The sequence below is a fragment of the Falco biarmicus genome, chromosome 1 (genome assembly GCF_023638135.1).
Source record: "Falco biarmicus isolate bFalBia1 chromosome 1, bFalBia1.pri, whole genome shotgun sequence".
Lineage (NCBI taxonomy): Eukaryota > Metazoa > Chordata > Aves > Falconiformes > Falconidae > Falco > Falco biarmicus.
In genome coordinates this window covers 113,964,503-113,987,574 of record NC_079288.1, presented here as the reverse complement: position 1 = coordinate 113,987,574, position 23,072 = coordinate 113,964,503, and the positions used below count along the sequence as shown (strand labels likewise).

Here is a 23,072-nt window from a genome sequence, read left to right as displayed (position 1 = left end):
TTTCTAGCTTTACAAGTGAAAGCAAAGTTAGTAGTTCCTTGAAAACTTTTTCCTTTATAATTAAATAAAAATGGTCTTCTCAAAATTGAGAAGATTTTTCCAGGTATATGGGTTTTGTTTGGGATTTAGTTGTTTGGGTTTTTTTAAAATACAGGATCTTTTACCCACCTTTCAGTTTTGGATTCTTCAGTATTGGCTTTCTTTGTAGTGCTCAGCTAATCTGAGAGTTGTTGAGATCATGTCCTTTTCTCAGTTTAAATGTAGAAATACTCAGTTACTGTTTTTCTCAAATTAACACTAATATTGCAATTCACTGAATTAAGTCATATTTTTGAGAAGTCTCATTTCATTATTGTTCAGAGTTCTAAAGTAGTTATTTTTCTGCTAAATTAAGGATATACTTTTCTGTCTTGAGAAAGCCTTTACTTTTTAGAAGAAACACTCTTATTGCTTATTGCTTTTGTTTTACTATTGCATACCGGTTTACCACATGGTCAACTAAAATATTTTTGCTTTAAATAACAAAAGCAATGTGGGTAGTTTCCACTCCAGTTAAAACAAATTAAAAATCCTGTTTTGGGAACGTGGAAAGCAGAGGGGGTAGCTCTGCATAATTCTTAGTTCAGAGAACTGTATTGACTATCAAGTTTTACTTACCTGATTTAGTATTTGTTGGGGTAAACATAATCAGCCTGAAACCATTGAACATCTTTTTAGAAACAGGAGTACTTATTTCAAAAATGCCAGCTCTGTATGCTATACTAGAACAACTTAATGTAAGTTCATATTAATCAAGTCAATATATGCCTTGAGAGAAGAAAGAAATGTGCTTAGTTAGCACAAACTACTGAAACTACTCAACAGGCATAAAGCATGAATGATGTTAAAGTGCTACATAATTTCACTTTTAGCATTGAAGACAATGTGTGTTTTCAATACTTGTGCTCTGTCAAGAAACATTAAGAACTGATAATTTGATCACTGCTTCATATCTCTCATGCATGTGTATGTATAGATACCTTCCATTCACTATAGACAAGTACATAATAGCAGTGAAGCTAAGATCATAGCTGAGGTTTATCCTGTTCTCACTGCGCTGTGGCTGCTTGTGAACAGTATTTCCAAGTGGTTGACAAAAGCTGTGCTTGCAGTTCATTTACACTCTGTACTGAATGTGGTGCATTGCTCCAGACCTGGGAGTCATCCCTTGCACACAAGTCATGTGCAAGATACTATGTTGTTGCTGTTCATAGTAGTGCTTCTCTTTGTCCCCTCCCTGCAAGGAAGCCTAGTGACAGCAGAACAATTGCCCAGTTGCTAATGGTGTTGTGAAAGGTACCTAATAGAAGACACTTAATTTAGCTGCAGAGCTATGCCGAGGCCCCATACTATCCAGTAACTTAGTAAGGGAAATTGAAATAAATCATGTTTCTAGCTAAATCTGACAAAATTCTTAGCTGCAAGACTCTAGTGTACTTTTTGTCTACAACTTCCATATTTTCATTTAGTGCAATTTAAAAAAAACCAACCAAACAAAAAAAACCAGCCGAGGTACAGTTTAGTTTTGAGAAGAAATTCTGTTCTAAGCTAAACAGTTCTGCAGTGTAGTTTTTCAACTAAACAGACTATTTATACGAGGCCTGCTATTTTAATCAAACTTCCATGTTGATTTCTGGTACTAGAAGTGAGTTCTTCATATTCCCCTGTTGTTCTTAGTAAATTTACTTAGTTTTATGTGTCTTATAGTTAGCAGATACAGAAGAGACCACATACTGCTGGAGATAACACTGTCTTTCAGGAATATGGGCAGCATATCTGTGTAGACAGTGTTCTTCAAATATCTTTGATATCATTTTGAAAACAAGTATGCATTTCAGTCCTTAGTACTGTAAAATAGTTTTAAACTTAGGCTCTGTTTTTCTAAGAGGGCAGAGTAATTTAAACCCACAAGTACTATTATTAGCACCTGTGAAAGTACATGGACAAGACCAAGTTTAGTGCTTTCATGGTAGTATAATACGAACAGTCTTCCAGGTTCTCGGCTCTGTTCCTTGCTTTCACCAGGAGACAGAAGAAAAGGAACAATTCAAGGTGAACCATGTAATTGCTAAAACCCTGGTAAAATTTCCTCCCGTTGCCTTTAGGGAGGTATGTAGTGATGAAGTGTCATGTGAAGGAGGCTATCAGTATGAGCCTTAACACCTGAATACTTTCATTTTGTTTCCTAGAGAAATAAAGCTTGTGCAGTTCTGTTGTCTTTTTTTCTTGCTGCTCTTCCAGAGCCCAACACCTGTTCTTCCCACCCTCAATTTCTGAAGCTCTTGACAGATGTGAAGGAAGGGATACTAAAGACAAGAAATCGCTGCGAGGTTTATGAAACTAGTTGGCCAGAGACAAAATAGCATATGATATCTCTAATGAGGGGGAAAAGCCAGTGCTCTTCCTGTTAGATGTCTGAAGCCACAGGGGCATTCAGTTGAAAAAGCAGCTGGCAGGAGGCTATGCTTTCTTGTTCCTGCTACTTGTGCAGGTACTTTTTCCAGCAGCTGACTCTGATTTTTATGGAGTGCTTGAGAGTTCATGGGACTTAACTGATGTTAAAACAGTTAGCATAGCAATAACACTTGGAAGTTAAAAAGCTGTGCTAAATGGAAACTAAATAGGTTGTCCTTTTTTTTTTGCCTTTTATCTGAATACGTTGTGACTCTATGCAGTTGACTGAGTGGAATAAAAGTGTCTTTTAAATAATTAACATTGATTTAATGGTCTTTCTATTTGGCAACCAAAACAAAGGGCATATTAAAATTACTAGCATGAAAAGTCTTGTGAAACATCTATCGAAACCTAATGTTTTGATAGCTTTTGGTCAGCAGCCTAATTCTTTAGTAACATCCCATGTTGCCAAAAAATAAGATTTTAGCATAAACTTAAATGGTTTTAATTATGATTCACATATACTTGCTGACATACAGTGAAATTGTACATCTCGGATTGGCTGTGGATGTTCATTTTGAAGTTCAGCAGAGCCATTCAGACTTACGAGCCCAGAAGTTAGTGATGTTGCTTTAAAAGATGTTTCAAAATTTACTAGAAATAAGCTGCTTCAAGGACTTTAGGTTAGTTTTAGTTTTTCATTGGGTTTTCTAATAGTCTTTATTCTTCCATTTCAGGAGCAAGAGCTTAGTGCTCGAACACAAGCACTTCAAGCCGCCTCAGCCTCCTGCTCTTTCCGACCCAATGGATTTGATGACAACGACCCCCCGGGAAGTTGTGGACCGACAGGTGGAGGAGGAGGGGGTGGGTTCAGTACTGTTGGTAGATTAGTCTTTTGACTATGAAGACAACCTGGAATACACTGGTTCCAAAGCAGCCCAGTACTGCTGAGGACAACTAAATATTGAACTTTGTCAGATATTGTACCAAGTTTTGAGACTTGATCCTTGTTCAAAAGCAAATGTTGGGGGTTTTTTGGTTATGTTTTATTTGAAATAAATAAGCGCATAATGGAAAAAAAACTACCTCTTAAAAATTCAGTTGCTTTTATAGTAAGATGTGCTTGCCCAAAAGACAGAAAATGAAGTAGTTTTTTAAGTAGATGCAAATGACACTGCATTCAACTGAACAAATGCACTTACATCAGTTTCTATTGTCCTCATCCACTGAACGAAGAAAGTTCTTTTTTTACTCTGGCAGTATTCCTTTATGTGGAAATCCTTTCAGATGGGCTAAACTGCATACATAGTCTCTCACTCACCTTATTTTCAAATCCAGTACCTTTATGTATTTCCAGAGATGATGCAATTTATAATGAAGGCAATAACTTAAATGTGACATGATACAGTACTTTCCAGGTTAAATATTCAATATGTTTCCAGTCTAAATGTAAAGAAGAAAAAATAATTTATAAATATTTGCTAAGTTGTTTTCCAAAAAAGTGCATGTTCTGTAGGAACAATGTTTTTAAATAGGAATTGTTAACTTTGTAGCATTTCTAATTGTTTTGAGGATTTTAAAATTATTTCAGGGAATATATCTGCTGTGTATGGGAAAGGAAGAGATTCTGTATGTGCCTTGCAGTACTGTAACCTAAAACAAACTTTCCGAGGCTGCAGAAAAGGAGAAAAATGTGTCAGTCAATTATTTTTTTTGGTGAGTATTAGAAATCAGTACACTTATAGACAGCTATTAGATTTTCAGAAGTAAAAATCTGGTGGTTTGAAACGCAGTAAGTGCGTTGCCCGTTATTTTTTGATTAAAAAAAAAATTCTATGCCTAGTCCTCTGACTTTTGTGGCCTGCATTGCTAAGAAGATCTGGTCATAAATACTGAGCTATGTGTGTGAAATCACAGAGAGGTTACTTGTGTTGATTCTTGCTGAGGTTCTATGCTTCTAAGAGTCCCTTGAAATTTTGCCTTCTGATTTTATTTGTACAGAGAAATTTCTGGTGAGTTCAGGTTTTAACTGTCTGCAGAAGACCAAAATGATCCTGTCTATGGAGTGGTGTTTTCTTGCTTGTTAGGCCAGCAGAGGTTGGGGATCCACTCTTTAAGTCTTGGCAGAAAGAGCAACTTTTTTTTGATGTGCAATGAGGATAACAGAAGTAAAGGAGCTACACTGTTGAATCTGATGATTGATTTTTAACTTGAATAATCTTATAGTGAAGTGTAAGTCTATTTAAAGTATTTTTACAAAATTCTGCACTCTTTTAGTGTGTTTTTATATTCTACTAGGTGACAAAGTGCATCTTTAAAAAGCATGCAGACCTGGCAGGTGTTAGCTTAACTGTACAAAATAAACAAATTTCGTTAAAAATGCCTTTACAAAACTTTTAAGTAAGTTGAGAAAATTAAACCTTGTTCATATGATATCATATATATGGAGTTTAGTCTGAAAGGTAACTTAGCTTGCAAGCTATTTTTATATTATCACTAAAACTGTGCTATTTGCTCTGCTATAGGTTAGTACGCTACTGCTCCAGAAAGCTAGACTTTCATTTTCCAGTAGTTTCCAAGCTTTGTTTTGACTGTAGTACCTTGGCTTTGACCTACGCTTTTCGTTGCGATCTCAGTTGTAGGTCTCTGAACCAGGAGTTCAGCTGTGGAAATATGGAATGTTATGAGACTAGTGTGAGGAAAGTTCTCATTTCGTTGTGCTTGGACAAGGCTTTCCTGGAAGCTCGCTTCATCTTGAAATGCTGTAACTTTCAGTCTAATGGGGTTTTTATTTCCTTTCAGGCTTCTCTGCCAGTTAGCTCTGGTTTTAAAATGGTTTGTATGACAGGTAAATTTGGCTTTTGTCTCCCAAATCATGAGGACACACTAAAAAGCTGTCTGCTGTTTCCATTACAATGGGAGTATTTTGTCTTTCTATCAATCTGTTGTTCATTTTAAAACACTAGTAAGTAGAAGCAGGGGCAAGTGTTTTTACTCTATTAAATAATAATTTTGTAAAGATCAGTTTTGGTTTTACATTCTCACAGTAAAAAACCAAATCATGTAGCCTACCTAAAAATAATGTGCAGTATGAGTTTTGTATACCTATTGTACTTTATTTCATGAGCTCTTAGATGGCTTTCTGCTTTTTGCCTGTGCTAAATATGGAAGTTTTGTATGAGAGTAATGCCAGTAGGATTGGATCTCCTTAAGTATAAAATGATGGTACGCCTCAAACTGAAAATAACCTTCTTTCTTTCCCCTTGTTGACTTCTGTTGATGCGGTTATTTTGGGATTTACAAATAGACTTTAACATTCAGAATACCTATTTGCAAGTCTGCTGACCCGACAACCATCGTAGGCCTATTGATACCTAACTTGGAAGGTTTCAATAGAACTAGTGAAAGTGGAGAAGTAGTTCATACCCTAAATTGTATACATTTTATCATTGTTTACACTAATGGTGTTGCATGCTTCTATCTTCTGGACATAATATGAGCGAATAATGTACATAGGGTACTTCAATTTCTGTAGCCTGTGAATGAATGTTGGATGGTTTGTTTATTGACCTTTTTGGCTCCATTCTTGATTTTTTAACTTGGATCAGTGGAAAGATACAAAATATGTTAATACTGTTTCTGAAGCTTAGGGGTTTTGTTGTTTCTTTTCATGGAGGATACACTATTGTACCAAACTCAAGGATGATATATCTTCTACAATTGTATTTCTTTTTATCATGACAGATTGTGTTTTGGTCTTTGTTTTAATAGTTAGTGGAGGTCTATTAACTTTCTTCCATACAGCTTATTTTGTATGTTTTTCTCATGTGGAGCATGACCGTGGCTTGCTGTGAATGTCACCCCTGTAACAAGTGATTACAATGTCTACAAGCCCATTTATCTAGGACAAGGAGAGAAAAGGCTTCTTTGGATAACTAAACCCATCACACTTTCTGGCTAGGGTCTTTTTCCTTCCTTCCCCACCCTCGCCCCTTGTCCCGTACTCTGGAAAGTTAAATGTTTTATCTTCTGCATGCTCTGGAAGTTTAATTTCCTGGGTAAGCTTTTTTTTTTAAAAAAAAAAATATCTGTAGCAGTAAGGTTGTTTATGGAATCAGAATACTACTATTTTTTTGTATAAATGACAGGCAAAGGGCAGAAGCTCTGTGAGCTAGAGGAATGTTAGAACAAAAGCAACTGGGCATAAACTTTCCGTAAATAAGATTTAGATTACAAACAAGGTTCCCAATTAACTAGAACTAATTCTAGAATAGCCTCCCAGGCAGAGACCAGCTTTGAAGGAAGAGCCAAGTATATCTATGAAAGAAATGAAATGCAAAGTGATGTCTGAATAGTAGGCAACTAGACTTGATAAACCAGAGGTCCTTTCCAGTCCCTCCCTAGAGTTTTGCTGTTCTGTTGGGCTTCCCATCTTGGTGCATTGCCAGTTTTGTTTTTAAGCCTCAAAGATTGAAGTGTAAATGAAGGGAATACTAAACTATGACATAACAACAAAGGTTGACTGCTCAGTTTTGGGTGGTGTTGGTTTCTGATTTAGGAGGGTAAGGCATAAAAATTACGAAGTGACGTGAAGTGGAAGCTAGGAAGACTTGTGATCCAAAGAAATGTGCTTGTTTTCTGTCGGAAGGGCGATTCCCTTGTTAATAACCTATGGGGTGTAATGGGTTGTAGCACCTGATATCCTCAGTAGGCTGTAATCAAATGTAAATTATTGGACTTCTTCAATGGGTGAGCAAATGATCTATAGTCTAAATGAGATAGAGCAGACTATCTTAAAAACTTCCATATTCCCTACAGCCACTCATCATAGATCTACCTTAATCGGAATTCATCGCTATGAATAATAAGCTCTTAAATCACCCAAGTGTTGCGTCCAGTACAACAGTTGAGAACTGAAAGTTGCGTGACACTGGCTTGTGTACAGCACTATGTTCTGCATGGACTTAAGAACTAGTGAGTATCTCTGTTTCAGCAAGTCGGTTAAAGGGACTAGGCCTGTGAGTTGAGCTCTGGCTGTGATCAGCATGCTAGCTGTGATGTGTAGTGCAGCACTGGCTTACCACGTATGCTTTCTGGTTCTTTTAAATGCACATGCATCCCCTCATTCAGTGTGAGTCTTGCTTTTGCTTGAATGAAAGCATCCAGATCAAAGGGAAAACATACAAACTAACCAGTGAAGCAGAGATGAATGTTTTTAAATAATATGCTGCTTTCTTATTTAAAACAGAAGGATTTTTTTTTTTTAAGTCTGCTGGATTCCAGGCAGGTACGTGGATTCAGGATACAAGTCGTCTTCCTTTTACAACTGATTCCTAAAAATATTACCCATTCTGGAAGAAAAAGTGCTGGAATAGGCATGTCAAAATGCACAACCTGCCACTGCTGCCTTGGTAAACAGCATGGTACCACATGCACTGAAATGCTGGGACACTTGCTGGCTGGCTTCCCCAGACACTAACTGGGAACAACAGCTGCCACCTGTGAACTGTGCCTTGCCTGGGTGGCCATTTGGGACCTTGACTGTCTTCTGCATCTGTGGGTGGCCAGAGGCAACCAGCCTGGGGTGCTGCCTCAGTGTGTGTCTCTGCAGTGGGGGCCGCAAGAGGAGTCTGAGGTGTAGCAGCCAGCCCCACTGGGCAGGTGCTAGCTCAAGTGCGGCACAGTCCTTAACTCAGCCACATCTCCAAGCCCAGTGGGTAACTCGGGGACCCCTGGCAGCACTGATAGACTGGCCCCTGTGGCAAGCAGCACAAAGAGGTCAGGTGGTTGCACTTGGAGTTAGTGCGTGGGAAGGAGGGGCAGGGGGGAGGTGAAGAAGTGCTGGCGCAGGACTAAAATGAGACTACCAGACTGCAAAAAAGAAAGGATGGCGCTGATCTGATTTAGAAGTTGCGTGTGTTTCAATAATTTCACCTGTTATCTGCTGTATTCCTTCAGAGGGTACTGTCAACAATGCCCTGTTATCCAAGCCTAATGCTTCTAAAATTTCCATTATATTAGTGTGGGAAATTTGAGGGGGGGACACGGGGACCTCAGTAGGTATATTGAAAATATGCTGCTGAGGAGAGTATTTCAGATTGACATTAAAAAATCAATTCAGCAACAGGATGTGTGACTGGGCTAGCAGCTGTAGTATCATACAGCATCCTCTAGGCCAGTGGTCTCCAAACTTTGTTGATTGCACACCCCCTATCAGTAAAAACTGTGTGCATCCAATCTATATATATTTATTCACTTAAATTATATATGCACTACTGTCCTAATATATTATGTACATATGCAAGTGTAGATATTGAAAACGTATGAAAGAAACATGATATAAACAGTATTTTAAAATTATTTGAAACTTTGATTATTAATGGTATGAAAAATACTTTCTTCTTGCACCCAAATGGATTGTTTTACACACCCCTTGGGGTGCATGTGTCTCACTTCGGAGACTACTTCTCTGGGCTGTAGTCTTGAAAAGAGTTTTAACTTGATGGGAACAGGTATCAGAACTGACATGTTCATAATAATTATTTTACTCAGTGAATAGACTGTCATTACTTCATCCTGCATGACCATGTTTTGGATCTGTGTTTATTCTGACATCTTACAAAATGTGATGCAAGGGCTGGGAACTGTTTCACCATTTGTTTTCCTACAGAATTCATTAAATGACAACAAAAAAAAAAAAGTCAGCCTTAAGTGGTTTGCAGAGATGCAAAGCCATTCTAGTTCTGAGGGGAGGGCATATCCCTTGCCAAACACAGGAATGTGTTAGTACTTGGCTTTAAAGGTTAGTACCGTTTTTCAGCTGACTCGCCCTTTCTCAAGTTTTCTCTAAAAAATTACAGTATTTAGTGCTCAGTTCCTGAAAAGAAACTTACTTCATTTTCTTGCTGTACTTTCAGGGTGTTTGTTCTACTGAAATACAGATGAAATATTTTTGACAGTATGCCTGTTCTTCAAATCTTGTAAACTGGCATAAGTATTTAATATTATTTCATATCTGTTTTTAAAAATGGATGGGTCAAATGCATGTTTTACTGTACATGTGTTGGGCTGCATAAAGTCAAAATTTTATTTTTAAATGCCTCACAATGTGTTTGAAAGTACTGAAGCTTTTGTGTGTTTGACTTAAGTTGAAAGACAGATGTTCTAGTAAAATATAACAGTGGTGGAGGTTTGTTTCTTGTTTTGGTTTTTTGGGTTTGGTTTTTTTTTTTTGAGTTGTAGAAGTGAGCTTGAAAAAGGATCTCACACAAAACCATGGAAAATAGGACTTCTCTGCTCTGACTTAATGGGCCAACTAGATCTGGAGAATCAAGTATAGGCAGTAGCTGGATTTCTTGTGTTATTTCAGTTGCAGTGGTGTTTCATTTGAGTTGTCTTCTCAACTGGTGCTACTTAAATCTTCAAAGAAGATGAAATGACCTTGCACTTGTTGAATTAATAAAGAACATCATCTTTGGTTAAAATGCAGCAGTTCTCAATGAACCTGGAAGCTATGGCACACACACATTCAGGCCTCCTGTAAATAAAGACAAGGTTCTTGAAGGTTGTTTTCAACTTCTGTGTATTTCTCCTTAAGTTTCCCCAAACTACAAGTTGAAAGGAGGGAGGTTTTTAGGTTTGGTTGTTTTCTGGACTACAAGCATACCTAGGAAACTCAAACAATTAACAGCCCAGTTAATAATCTGTAAATTATTCCTGGATGGTGAATTTTGTGAGAGGGAAGGGAAAGGTTTAGGTTGCCCTTAGAATGTGTAGTTTGAAGTTGAGTCTCCTCTAGCTGGCTGCCCACACCTCCCTCTGGCATTAGAAACAGCTGCCTTTATGTGGTGTCAGGATTAAGCTGGGCACTGCCTGTGAGGATAAAATCGTGGGTATCTCCCCTTCATCCAAGACTTATTCAGGCTAATTGAAGAATTATTCTTGACCTGAGCTGTTTGAATTTTGCTTTCTTGACCTGTGCTGTTTGAATTTTGCTTTCAGTAACTTGAACTTGCTAACTGCCAACATACAGGACAGATCAAGCTTTAACATAATAAAGGACCTAATAATAATTTAAAAAAAAAAAAAAAAAAGCTTTGGTTCCAGTAGGAGCTGCTAGTTCTCTGCTGTGCTTTAAAATCCCAGGACTGCAAGGGGTGTTTCCTACTGATGAGGCCATGAAAACAGCAGCTACGCAGAATTCATTGGGGAACAGAATTGGCTGCAGTATAAACAAGCATCTAGGTGAATGACTTCATTTGGATTTGTCTGCTGTATTTTGCATTTGGGGATTGATGTGAATGAAGGCATGTGTGAGGATAATGCACAGTATGAATCTGGAATAGAAAGCAAACAGGCCTCAAGTAGCTGATATCTTAAAAGCTGTTACTAACCATTCTGCAGAAGAAGGATCAGTGCCTGGAATGGGATTCTAGGTAGTGTCAGTGTGATCTTGCATGGTAGCCTACAAGAGTACCTCTGCGGCAATGCTTTCACGGGGTGTGTTAAGATAGGAAGGCACGTATGGCAAGACTGCCATGTTAATACACTAGGCCTGAAATGCACCCTCTGTTCATAGACCACAGACTTCAGTGGAGTCATAGATGAAGAACGTTTCTTTTCGTCGCAGGTGTGGAGGAGCAGAGTTTCTTTCTGAAACTTCCCATTTTCCAGGAGCAAATCTAATACGGAGTTTGTACGTTGTGGTCAGTATTTCTTCTCCAATTGTGAATGCGTAGTGTGTGCCACAAGTTGGGAGAAACTTCAAGTGATGAGTAAGTTGTCAACTGCTTATTTGACAAGGCTGCTTTTAAACTCAAAGCATCTCCATCTTACTTGGTCCCCTTTTGTGCTAAGGGTGTGATGAGTGCGAGAAAACAGGATGAACTATAGAGCAGCAACTCTTTGACATTCCCTAGCTCATTTTTTGGGAACAGGTGCGAATGCTTAGCTTTGAAGAGGATTTGATAAAAGGAAAACAATCAGAGGGTTTTAAAAAAGGGGAGGGAGAAGCTGGAAAGAAACTTGCGCAAGAGCTTCAGAGTGTGGGTATGCAAAGCTGTGGATTTCCTACACTTTTGAGACCAAAGAGAAGATGTTTAAGCAAAACCTTACTAACTTCACATGTTATATATACATTAAAAAAAAAAAAAAGGGAAAAAGTATAGCAATCATTAGGTCAAGGTATTGTGACCTATTTGTGTTTTCATTATTTGAACTAAACTAATGTCCAGCCTCCTATCTGTCTGCATTGTATTCAAGCAAAATTTTTTTGGACAAAAGTAAATATTTTCGTTTTTGTCTTTTTAACTTAATCTCCTGTGGAAATAGTTATTTTTTCCAAGTAAGTCTTATACTTGAATACTCTCCCCACTTCTTTAAAGGATATATAACAATTATATGAAAAGGGTTGGGTGGGTGCGTATGATAAAAATTAGTCCAATCTGATGTGATAGGTATCTTATTTTAGGTTATAGATGGCCTCATCCCTAAGACTTCCTCAACCCAGGATTTTTTAGGATAGATGTTCTTCAGTTCACTGGGACCCAGCAAGATTATTCACTTTACTCCCCACCTACTTTAAGTGCCTTCTTGAAGAACTGAGGGGGACACAGCCAGAGACTCCCTGGGTAAGAGAAACCACGGTATTGCTGAGCAGGGGAAATTGTCATTTGGACAGCTTTTCCAACAGCTCTGTGTTTAGTTGTGGGGTTTACCAGTTCTGCCTTGTCCATCCGGCAACTCTTTCTTTTATCTTATTCTCCCCTAAACAACGTCGGTGGAATAAATTACCATGATACTTAAGAAAAGTTTCCTGCTGTGGCTTCATCAGTGTTGTGGTGTTTTCCCTCCTCATGTCCCTTGCAAGCTGCCTTGTGGACCCTGCTTGCTTCTCCAGGTCACAGACTGTGTCTTCTACACTGCATGCATGTTGGTACAGGGCTGTGCATCATAGCGTTTCTTTCTTGGTTAGCTTTTAAATGCTACTGTGATAAACTTAATTCCTAAATGTATCAAACATGGGATAAAAAATTTAAGTGAACTGTTGTATCTACATAACCTAACGTGACTTTATGTAAAGCCTCTGTTTTGCATGTAAAAATTTAGGCAAGTTGCGGTTACAGTTCTGTGTTTCTTCAACACTTTAAGAACTGGCAGAAGGAAGTAGTGTGGTGGTAGGTGTGCTTCAGGTATTTGTAGGGAATTGCGTTATTAAGAGGTTCTCACAAAGGCCAATCACTACACATTTTTGTGCAAGGGCTTGTGGCTGCAGGTGCTTGAACCATCAACACTTCAATGCCAAATCATTTTTTCTGTTCGGCTTTGAATACTCATAGAATCATGTAGGTTGGAAAAGACCTTTAAGATAATGCTCAACTACAGGGCAGTACAACCATTCTGCTGGTGGTAGGGCTTGGTGATTCAGTGTTGGCTGGAGGAAATGGTAAATTACGGCTCTTCCCATTCAGGTGGAGCTATAGGCATTGGTGGTGATGGCAGGGGGAGGGTGTTAGGGAAATGTTATTTCCGTTTTCTTCACCTAGAAATCACAGTGAACTAAGTGACACCATTTAAGTCTGACCGCTGAGTAGAAGCTTGCCCTGTACTTGCAAGGTATGAAGAACGGTGAAGAAAATTGTGTGACTTGCAAATGCATTATTACTTTTGAGGGCAGAGGAATTTCTGAAATTGAATTTCGCGGTTGTTAGCTATAAGTTAATCTGTGCATGTAAGATATAGTGTGTGAAGAATGTGGAGGCATATTTCTGATTAAAATGACCCTGACTCAAGTATTCTTGTACAGTCTTGCCTGTTTTTTTAAATGAGCTTCACATATCATGATGAGTTGCAACTTCAGCTGTGTTTTGTTCTCAAGGACTTCTAATACATCCTTGTTGCATCTTGATGTAAAGTTTTAACTTGCTTTGAGTAGCATAAGTTTTTGTAAATATAGTCCAAGTACTATAAATTAAATACAGGTGGGTTTACACCACTTTGTTACTGAGGTCCCTATATTAATTTGGGAGTAATTATGTGTTTATCCAGTAGAGAGCACTAATGACACTGCTATCTTAAAATTGATATTCCTATTAGTTTAAGTGTTGCTTTATAATTTTGTGCTATGGAGCACTGGGCTGGGATTGGGACTGGGATTTCTCTCTAAATCGGTGCATGGCTGAAGCACTACTATAAATAGCTTGAGGGGGGAAGCAGGAGTCCACAGGAAGTGCTAAACTAACATTTACCCACAGTTTGGAGCTGCAGCGATGCTCCAGTCTCTCCTTTGCATTGAATAGCGAAATGAAGGCCTTTAATGTGGAAGCTGATCATCATCTCTGAGCAGCTGGTGCCATGACTGTCAGCATAAGTGGCTGACGGCCGGTGCTACAGGTATCTTAAAGGTCTCAGGGAAGTCAATGGTGTAGTCACGGTGGTTCCTGCCTCTTTGCATGTAGGCAAAATCTTACCAGCAGTGGCTAAAAAGGCATTTTCATTAATGGTCTTCTAGTGTCTGCCTCTGCTTAAGAGCCAAGACAGCTAAGCTGGATATGGGAGTTTACTGAAGCTGAAATTCTAGAGTCCTCATGGATGATGTAGCTTGAGTGAGAAAGACTAACTTGTCTTTGAGATGTCAAATGGAGTTTGTGGCCAGCAGTTTAAAAATAACAATCCCTTTACTCACTTTGTGAGAAAATATAAACAGACCCATAAAAATGTTTCAAAATAACTTTGGGAGAGTATTTCAAATTTGTGTACTGGGTAAAACGCCTCTCGCCATGCTGCCCAGCGGTTGCTCATAATAGCTCAGTGAACTGTTAACCTTACTTCTGGAGCATGAAGGTGCTGCCTGTAGGAGAAAAGGTGTTTTAATTCTCCCTTAGGGTTATAGAAGAATTTTAATAATGCGAACAGTGTAAATTAATCTTCTTAAATATACAGGCAATCTAAAACAATCACAGTGAGAGAAGCATGAGTTATAGTAATTCATCTCAGTCTCAGATGAATTTAAGAATAGCTGTCTGGAGGCAATATCTTTATTACATTATTTGTAAGGACTTAAAGAAAAAAAGCAACAGCCACACTATGAAGCTGAGCATGAACTTGTAGAATTACCTTTAGGCTTATTGTATTAGCTGATGTTTGATTTTAATTCAGTTTGGGAGACCCCAGTATTATCTTGGAAACAACTCCCAGTTTTTATCCTTGCAACTTGACTTTTAATAGGAAAGATACAATTCAACACATGGGGAAAAAATCTAAGCATGGGTAAGATAGTGTATTTTATATAAATACACTATGTGACTGATTTAAAAGAAGTAGCATTGTTCTAAGTTTAACAGTCTAATTGGTATGGAAAATCTGCTTGGGGGAGAATGTTTATTAGAAGAATTTCAGGTTTTTCAAAGTGAAAATGAATACTTTCAGAGTATTCTGAAAGTATAGAGGACAGTCGTAGTTGTTACTAGGAGATATATGAATTTTACATATTGGCTTTTGATAATATGAATGCAGTTAGTTAATGCAGCTATCACATCAGTTAATTCTTTGCTTTTAATTGCATTTGTCAATTGGTCCTAAAATCTACCATCTGGTAACAATCTGCATTAAAATACTGGTCTGCCTGAAATTAATGGGAGTCTTGCCATGGACTTCAGCAAGTCCAGGATTTCACTCTGCTCTTCATCTTGCATGACTATTGCTATTCAGGGTGTGGCAAATATACTATATTTTGCATCCTGATTTATGTGAGCATTTGTTGAGCAGATGTTAGGGAGCTAAACTTGTTCATTTTAATCCATCTCTCCTATAGCAAGTGAAAAGTGAGGCCAGATCGGTCTCAGGTGTGATTTTATTCACTTGGGCTTTTTATAGCAATTACAGTTTCTGATGAGTCAGAAACATAGTGCTGGATTTTTAAAAAGCAGCTATAAACTAAACAAGGATTTATGACTTCTGCTGTTGCCAGCAAGCTGACCAGGCCAACATGGCTGCTATGCTAGTGGCTGAGGAGGGGGTGAGTGGAGGCACAGCTAAAAGAGAGTGGGGGCCAGGCGGCGGTGCTGGGCTTCCAGTTCAGCCACTGATGTGGTGCTCTTTCTTCTCCAATTCATCACCTCTCCCTGAAGTGGGGTCACCACCTAGGCACCTGTGGCGGGGGAGGGTGTCTTTATATGTATAAAGCACTTGAGATCCCATTTGCCAGGATAAGCACTGGTCTAAAGATACGAAATAAGATCAGCCCTTGCTGATTCACTTGAAAGAACAGTAAGAAAAACCTCCCTTGCCAATCTTTTTTTTTAGTTGCAAAACACCTTGTGCACTTCATTAGTTCAATAACCTTGTATGGGGGGGAGGGTGTTTGTCAAAAACCCAGTTTACAATGAAGATAAAATAAGAACACATAACTGGCATATCTTTGCCAGAACCCACTGTGGGAGTCACTCCCACAGTTATGTCTGGTGCTCGCCAACTCCTACTGAGCCTGGTATTTTCCCATTGCATTGTTTTTACTGATAGCTTCCATTCAACAATAACAGAAATCTTTGCAAGGGTGAAAGAGATTAACACTCTTTATAATTGATTAAAGAAGTGTTAAGTGATTTCCACAGCCACTGAAGAATGTGTAGCCTATATGATAAAGTAATCTTGTGATTTTTGTCTTTGTTCTGTCCTGAAAACAGTTGGTGAGCATTTTATCCCATGTTCAGATATAAAATAAGATCTTTCCTGTTTTGAATCGCTTTTGGGGAGGAGCAGTAAATGAGGGAGGGAGGCTGCCAGAGATAATTACTGAAATGCCCAGCTCATATATAAATATATAGTCAAAAGACTAAGCTGTACAGGGTTGTGTTGCAAAACAGAGAGCAAACTTTTATGAGCGATGATAGTAAGAAAATAAAGCAGTAAGAGTAAGATCATATCCCTTTTTTTCTTGTGTCTTCCCAAGGAAGACTAGTATCTGACAAAAACTGTTTAAAATTATTGCAGTTTAACTGGGATCTTGTGATACAACAGCAGTGTACAAAAGCTGAGCTCAATTTCTTGCAGAAGAGTGTGCTTGAGATAAGTTGCCTGCTCTGTGACATTCCCCACCGCAGAGGGATTTTGTCAGCCTCTGGCATTCAGACCCTTTAGACCCCCACTGCTCCATGAGTGCAGAAGAGCCACAATAATAAAAGTTTCCATCTGCTTCTGCTTAGGAGTTTGCGTCTCATCCTATCCTCCACAGTGATCCATGCACTTGAGACAGCCAGGCGTGATTATTTCCATTAGCAAGAACCAAGATCACACCCAGAAAGGCCCCATCTGGCCCAAACCTGCTGTAGATTGCCTGCTGAGCAATGCAGGTCAGTATAAGATCAGCACACTGATGTCCCATATGCTGACGAGGTTCTCTCTTCCCATACGTTGACTGTCCTGCTGTTCCGAGCCCTCTGCGGGGTTAGCCCCAGCAGTCCGAGATGGTTGTCCTTCTGCGTTACGGCTTTCTGCAGCAGTTGTGTTTCACTGTGGCCACAGTAAGTATAGAAAATTTGCATATGGGAGCCAGAATTTCTGTGAGTTGGACCTTGGCCTTGGAGCTTTGTGTCAAAAGAGGTACAAGAATGACCACGGGCTCTGAACGTTTGGCAAGAAGTGTTCCAACTCCTCCAGTGAGCTTTCCTCGGTTGCCCTGCTTCTGTTTCCCTCCCCTCCAGCCCAGTCATCCAAGTCAGGTAATTTACGCCTACCTACTGGAAGGAAGGAAGGAGAGGTGATTGATGGTGTTGTTTTTAGCTTTTGCAAGGTGCTCGGAGGCTGTGGCGGTGACTGCCAAGTGAGAACCTAAGCCTATAAACACCTGCAGATCTTGGTCATGCCTCAACCATTTGTGAATTCTCTGGGAAGATTAAACACACAGGAATAAAGCTTCGTACTACATCATCTCATTCCTGAGTCTACTTAATATTTGATTAATGCAGAGATAGGAAGTTGGTGAACGTGCAGTTTAATAAGCACTTTTAAATTTGAGGCCGAAATATGCAGCTTACATGGAAAGTTGTTTGGTTGGGGGGGGGCGGGGAGTGCCTCGTGAGCTCTTTGTAGACTCGGCAGAGCAGGGCCCATGTGTATGGCAGTGTCTGGGTAATACAGCTTTATGCATAGTTTTTTAGATCTTGATTTTCTGTGCATAAAATCATGTTATGGGCAAAATTAGTACTAAATAGTAGTTCATAGCTTTGTAGAAATTGTTGGGGTTTTTTTGTTGAAGCTACTGTGCTGGCTTTTTTTTTAAGCAGAAAAAGCCACTCAGACTAGCATGCCAGTACTTGCGTTAAGATTTTTAAATTCCACAGTGCGTCTTCTGGTATGTTTGTCAGTCCCCCTTCTTTTCCAAATGATCTCTGAGTCTTTAGAAGCTATTTCTCTTCAGTCTTTATCTGTACTCAGTCTCTTCCTGTCACATATCCTTAGGAGTAAGCCGTAAGGAGTGGGGTTTGCATGCCGACCAGAACCCACTTCTGTTTCAGAAGACATAAGCTCGTCCACACATTATGAAAATTAAATTCTTGTGTTATCTTAAAGATACTTCCTATTACAAGTAGAAGTCTAATGTTTTTAGGATGCATAAGAGATACTAAATCTTTTAGTTACTAAATCTTTCAGTAACCAACACAATGCCCTACTCTTTCTGTATATAGGCATTGACCAGCGCAGTGAAGACATGTGGAAAATTACTTGTGTGTAGGAACTAATTAGACTAACTCTAATTAGAAGTCAGACTAACTGATAGTTTTAATGACTCTTAAGCCCACAAATGTGTCCTACAGTCCTAAGATAAAGTTTCATGGGTGGGTGAGCCAAATAAGCAACTGGCAGCTACCAGAAGCGAGAGAGATCATTCTGTCCTCTCCTCTTACCTTGAACTGGCTTTGGTGTTTGTGACTGCATTGAAATCCATTTTAAAGCACTAAAATGCCTTTCTGTCCTGCTGAGTGTTCCCACAGATATTCTAGCTTGCTTTCAAAACAGTGTGGCGTGGGGTGTTGTTTTGTTGTTGTTGGGGTTTCTTAAGTTCTGCTGGGATAGTAAATTGCATCAACCTACTTTGCAATAGGACAAGTGCTGGTGTCAGCACAAGGGAGGGGGGTGACCTGCGCAGCTGGGGAGTGAAGGGAATGGTTTGGGAAGAGGGTATTGCAGAAGGGAAGAGGCAAGCAGCCTTATTTCTAGAAGGGCCGGCTTGTTAATTTGGCTCAGTTTTTATCATAGTGTTACATATTTGTCCTTCCATGTATTATAGACGTCCCCTTCAGAAAGCTAAAGGAGCGCAAGGAAGAAAGAGGGAAGATGTCCTGCCTGTTAAATGAAGGATGCAAAATCCTGCTATCTAATTCATTCACTAAGGAGATATTATATCTTTGTCTCATACTCATCTGTGGAGATGTTAAAACTTGCATTAGCAGACAGAAGGCACCATAATAATAACACTAAGAATGGAGCTGACCTGCTCTTGATTTATTAATGGCACTAGTGGAATTTGAGCTGATTTATCAAGATGAGACTTTATGATGCTTAGTACTTCTATACAAATAGCCCATAAATCATCCATCATTTACATCTCATTGAAAGTTATGTTTTGTTGTATTTTTTCTCAAACCCCTATAGGCATAGAAAATTGGTTTGATCTGTGTTCATGTGTAATAAGGCTCTTTCTCCCTCCTCCTCTTACAGTATTTTGGTTATTATTTTTGTTTAAGATGAAGGATATACCAGACTTGTACCGCCAGCAGTATTAGTTTGAAAGGGAATGAGTTTGTGATACTCATACAGCATTATTAATAGGCTGCACGTGGGCAGGCTGAGGTGCTCTGGGAAAGGTTGGCATCCTGGGTCACTTGGGTCTTACTGTTCCAAATGGTGGTGGATTAAGGTTTTTCTGGGTGATACCAGAATAAGGGAATTCTGCCATTTTGAAAACTTCTGTCTAATTAGTTACTCTGTTGTCTTGCTTTGTACTTGGTGTCCCAGCAGTTATGTTTTTCCCAGTACAGAGTTCAGCAGTCCTCTTCCCACTCGCCACCAGTGGAGCTGAGGGTTATTTTAGCTCACCTACTCACAGATAACACACACATTTCCTCCACATACCTGTTCCAGTACACCTGCCTGGAGCCACAGCCTTGATCTTCGACTCTGATCTGAAGTACTCTTACCTACCTAGCCAGGTCTAACGTGTAATGTGTTTCTCAGGCCATGCTCTGTTAAAAGCATAGAGATTATGATGGCTTTACTTCTCCATTGCAAATTACTATACAACCTCAACTAGTGCCCTCAGCCTCCCAGCTTTCCTCCAAGAGTGTGCAGTAGCTGCTACAGGAGGGTCCCCACAGCTGGTGCAGGATTTGTTTGCGTCAGGAGTAGGAGCCATGGGTGCTGCCTACTACCAAATGCACACGGAGGCATTTTTCATGGTTGTTGGCAGACAGATGGAAAATGGCCTCATGGTCTGGTGGCTAGGAGGGACAGTGGCTTTGGGTCTTGCTGGTTTTTGGTTGTTTTTTTTCTGCGAACAGGAAGCAGCATTTCTTCTCTGGACCATGCCGTATGGAAACAACAAAAAGAAGAGAAAGCACCCAGTTAGAAATGATTGGCATGGGGAAAAGAAAAGTTTTTTGGCCAAAATGTATTTGCCCAATATATTTTGGGGAGAGAAAAGAGAGTAGAAGAAAGAGAATAGCCTGTTCTGAATGGGTGCAAGAAGAAAACCGCAGACGGAGGAAAAAGCCATAGCCTGGGAATAAGATGGCTAAATGCACTAATTGAAACCAAAACTCTGTCTGATAAGTGATAAGAGGTTGTCACAGCAGACTAAAATTAGTAAAACTACAAGTTAACAATACCAGGAGGGAAAGATTGCCTGGAGGGCTTTCATATCATAACTTTTAATACCTCAAGGCGAGCCAGTGAGAAAATGGTTCACATGAAGGGTGGATTGGCAGTGCTCTTTCAAAATATTATTTTTGGGCTGCTAATCTCTAGTGCCTGGTGACGTGGCTTCAGGGAAGAAGACTGCACATTTGTATAACATGCGAGTTCCTGAAACCATACTGAGCCCTGGGGGATTCTTTATGTGGTAACCAAAACCAAGCGAGAGCTGCTGGTAAGGACAGTGTTCTCCAGGCAGTACTTGTTATTCAGCAAAAATACTTGAGCATTTCAGTCTATTTAAGGTGTTTCTTTTCCTTGGATGCTTCAGTCTGCCTGCCTGTCAGCTGTCTAGGTGGTGGAAATGCTTGGACTGCTTGCTCGAGGTTGGATTGAAATGCTTTACTATGTTCAGACGAGGAAGGCCTAGCCATTTTGTTTTGGTGCTCAGTCCCTCCCTAGGATCTACTAGGAGGACTGGTGCACCCTTTAGCCTGGTGGGCTTTTACTCTAGGCGTGCACCCTTGCCCTCATCCGAGCTCCTAACAGCATTCCTAGAAACAGTGTGCTGAGTGTGATATCTCACCTGGGTTTGTCATTTCCTTTTGTTGGACTGTTGTGGGAGAAGGTGAGAATAAGCTTCTCAGTATGATGTATAAGATTTATATGCATAAAATGTATACAAAGTATAAAATCAAAGCAAGGCAACTATAACCATGAGAGGAATGTAGCTAACAGCAGTGGATCCTTATATTGCAAAGTTGGTGTGGGGCGTGAGTTAACACAGGCTCCCAGGGAAAGGAGAAAGAACTTGGCATGGATCAGATAAGGGAAGGAAGGAATTAACTGTTGAGAAGGAAGATAAATACATGGATGAAGCTCTTGGAGCAGAATCCCAAACCACCTTGCATAACACTTTGGGAAAGTTGCCTGTGGTAATTGTGTGCCCCTGGATATACAAATGGAAGTCAAGAAGAATTAAAAATAAACAACAAAATGGTAATGTCTTACAAAAACAAGCTAAATTTATACAACTTGCAAAATATGCTTGTTTTAAAACACATTCTAAAATAACTTCGAGTGCTTAATGCAGATTAAAATAACCTTTGGTCAACCGGACATAACTGGCTCTGCTCCTTCTTATTTTGAGCATTTATATGGACAGGTAGGCTTCGTACAGGAGCTTTAAGTTACCGTAACCATGAAACAGAAATTGGGAATGTGAACAGAGTCAAAGTACTCGGTTAGCCTAATTCTGACCACGGACAGAGAAGGTCAGATTCCCCAGGCTTCCTACACAGCTGGTTGTGGAAGGAGGGAGAGGTTGGTGGCTTTCTGGGAAGATCTAAAGCTCATAGAAACGGAAACAGCTACCGTAAGTGTCCAGGCTTGACCTTTAAAGAAGAAAATAGGTGAACTATTTTTATGTAATTGTATGTCAGTGAATAGTGCTGACCTAACTAGGTGATTAGAAAGTAAATTCTACTTACTTGGTAGTAATTCAGATTAGTTGGTTTTGTGTGACTAGTCCGTGCATTGCCAGACAGAAATAAACTGCAAAATAAATTGTGTCTAAATAAAAAGCAGGCCATTGATCCCCATTGATCCCCATTGATAGTATCTTATAGTTTGTGAAAACCTGACTACTGATCTTTAGAAGTTTCTCAATATATGAGAAAATCTCTTGGCTTATCTCAAGACAAGCGTGATCTACTGACAGCGACAGTAAACATTCACTTTTTTAGGACACTTTTTTAGGATCTTATTATCATAATCTGTCTCTTAACTGTTTGGAGTCGAGGAACTTACTAGCAAATAGCTGAAGGTTTTCTTAGGTTTCCATTATAGTTTTTTGGATTCTTTTTTAGTGAGAAGCTCAACAGAAGAGACTAGGTGTGGTGGGGGAAGCACCAGAAACACAAACCTAGTGTTGTCTTTCAGAAATCTCTTACCTGCCTGGATCAATCCGTACGCTGAGCTGTGGCACCCATAGCATTTAACTTGGCATGGTTTCAGAGCATGGTGACAGGAGGTGGCTGGGACGGCGCAGCCCCCTCTCTTGGCAGCAGCTCTGGAAAGAGACGTGCTGCTTGGGGTGGGAGGGAAGGGGACGCCAGCGGAGTACAAATACAACTCCAAAAAGCTGACTTTCATTTTAAGGCACTCGGGCAAACAAACATACAGGAACTTGTGTCTTACTGGGGAACCAGAAGTGACGCATCAGCCTATGTGCAAGGCGAGCTGCAGAATGTTTGCTGGTGGCTGTGCACTTTCTATGCAAAATCTCAGCTTTCTGGAGTCGGAGAACAGCCAAAAAATAGAGCTAAACTAAACCCTCTGTGATCGGTCTAAGCAAGGAATAGTGTTACTTGGCAGGAGATGCTGAATTAGACCTCGAGTAGAACATGGTAAAACTTACTTAACTAACTTTCCCAGCACAATGAAGGAGAACAGTCCTTACACACACCTGATACCCCTGGGAAACTGGGATGGAGTGGCTCAACCAAAATTGTGTTGCTGTCAGTTAAGCTGGTAGCTGTGCTCTCAATGTCATGTCAACTGCCCCATGAACAATAAAGGGGAAAGTGTAAATTGCTTATTTAACACTTAGCAGGCAATTAGTTATTTAGAAAAGAATTGCAGTAAAAAAGACACTGGTGTGGGTGTAAAGGCAGGATCTTTGAAGTCTAGCTGTGATTATAAGTTATGCATACTTGTGGTTGGCGGAATCT

At 39.7% G+C, this 23,072-nt stretch overlaps 1 protein-coding gene across 1 annotated transcript in view; it reads left to right on the top strand.

Moving 5' to 3' along the window:
• USP38 (ubiquitin specific peptidase 38) overlaps positions 1-9,621 on the top strand; it is a 30,560-nt gene extending 20,939 nt beyond the window's left edge. Inside the window, 1 exon segment of the mRNA XM_056362747.1 lies at positions 3,171-9,621. Within this exon segment, the coding sequence (XP_056218722.1) occupies positions 3,171-3,332 (162 nt within the window). The 3' untranslated portion in view covers positions 3,333-9,621.
• Positions 9,622-23,072: the final 13,451 nt, after the last annotated feature.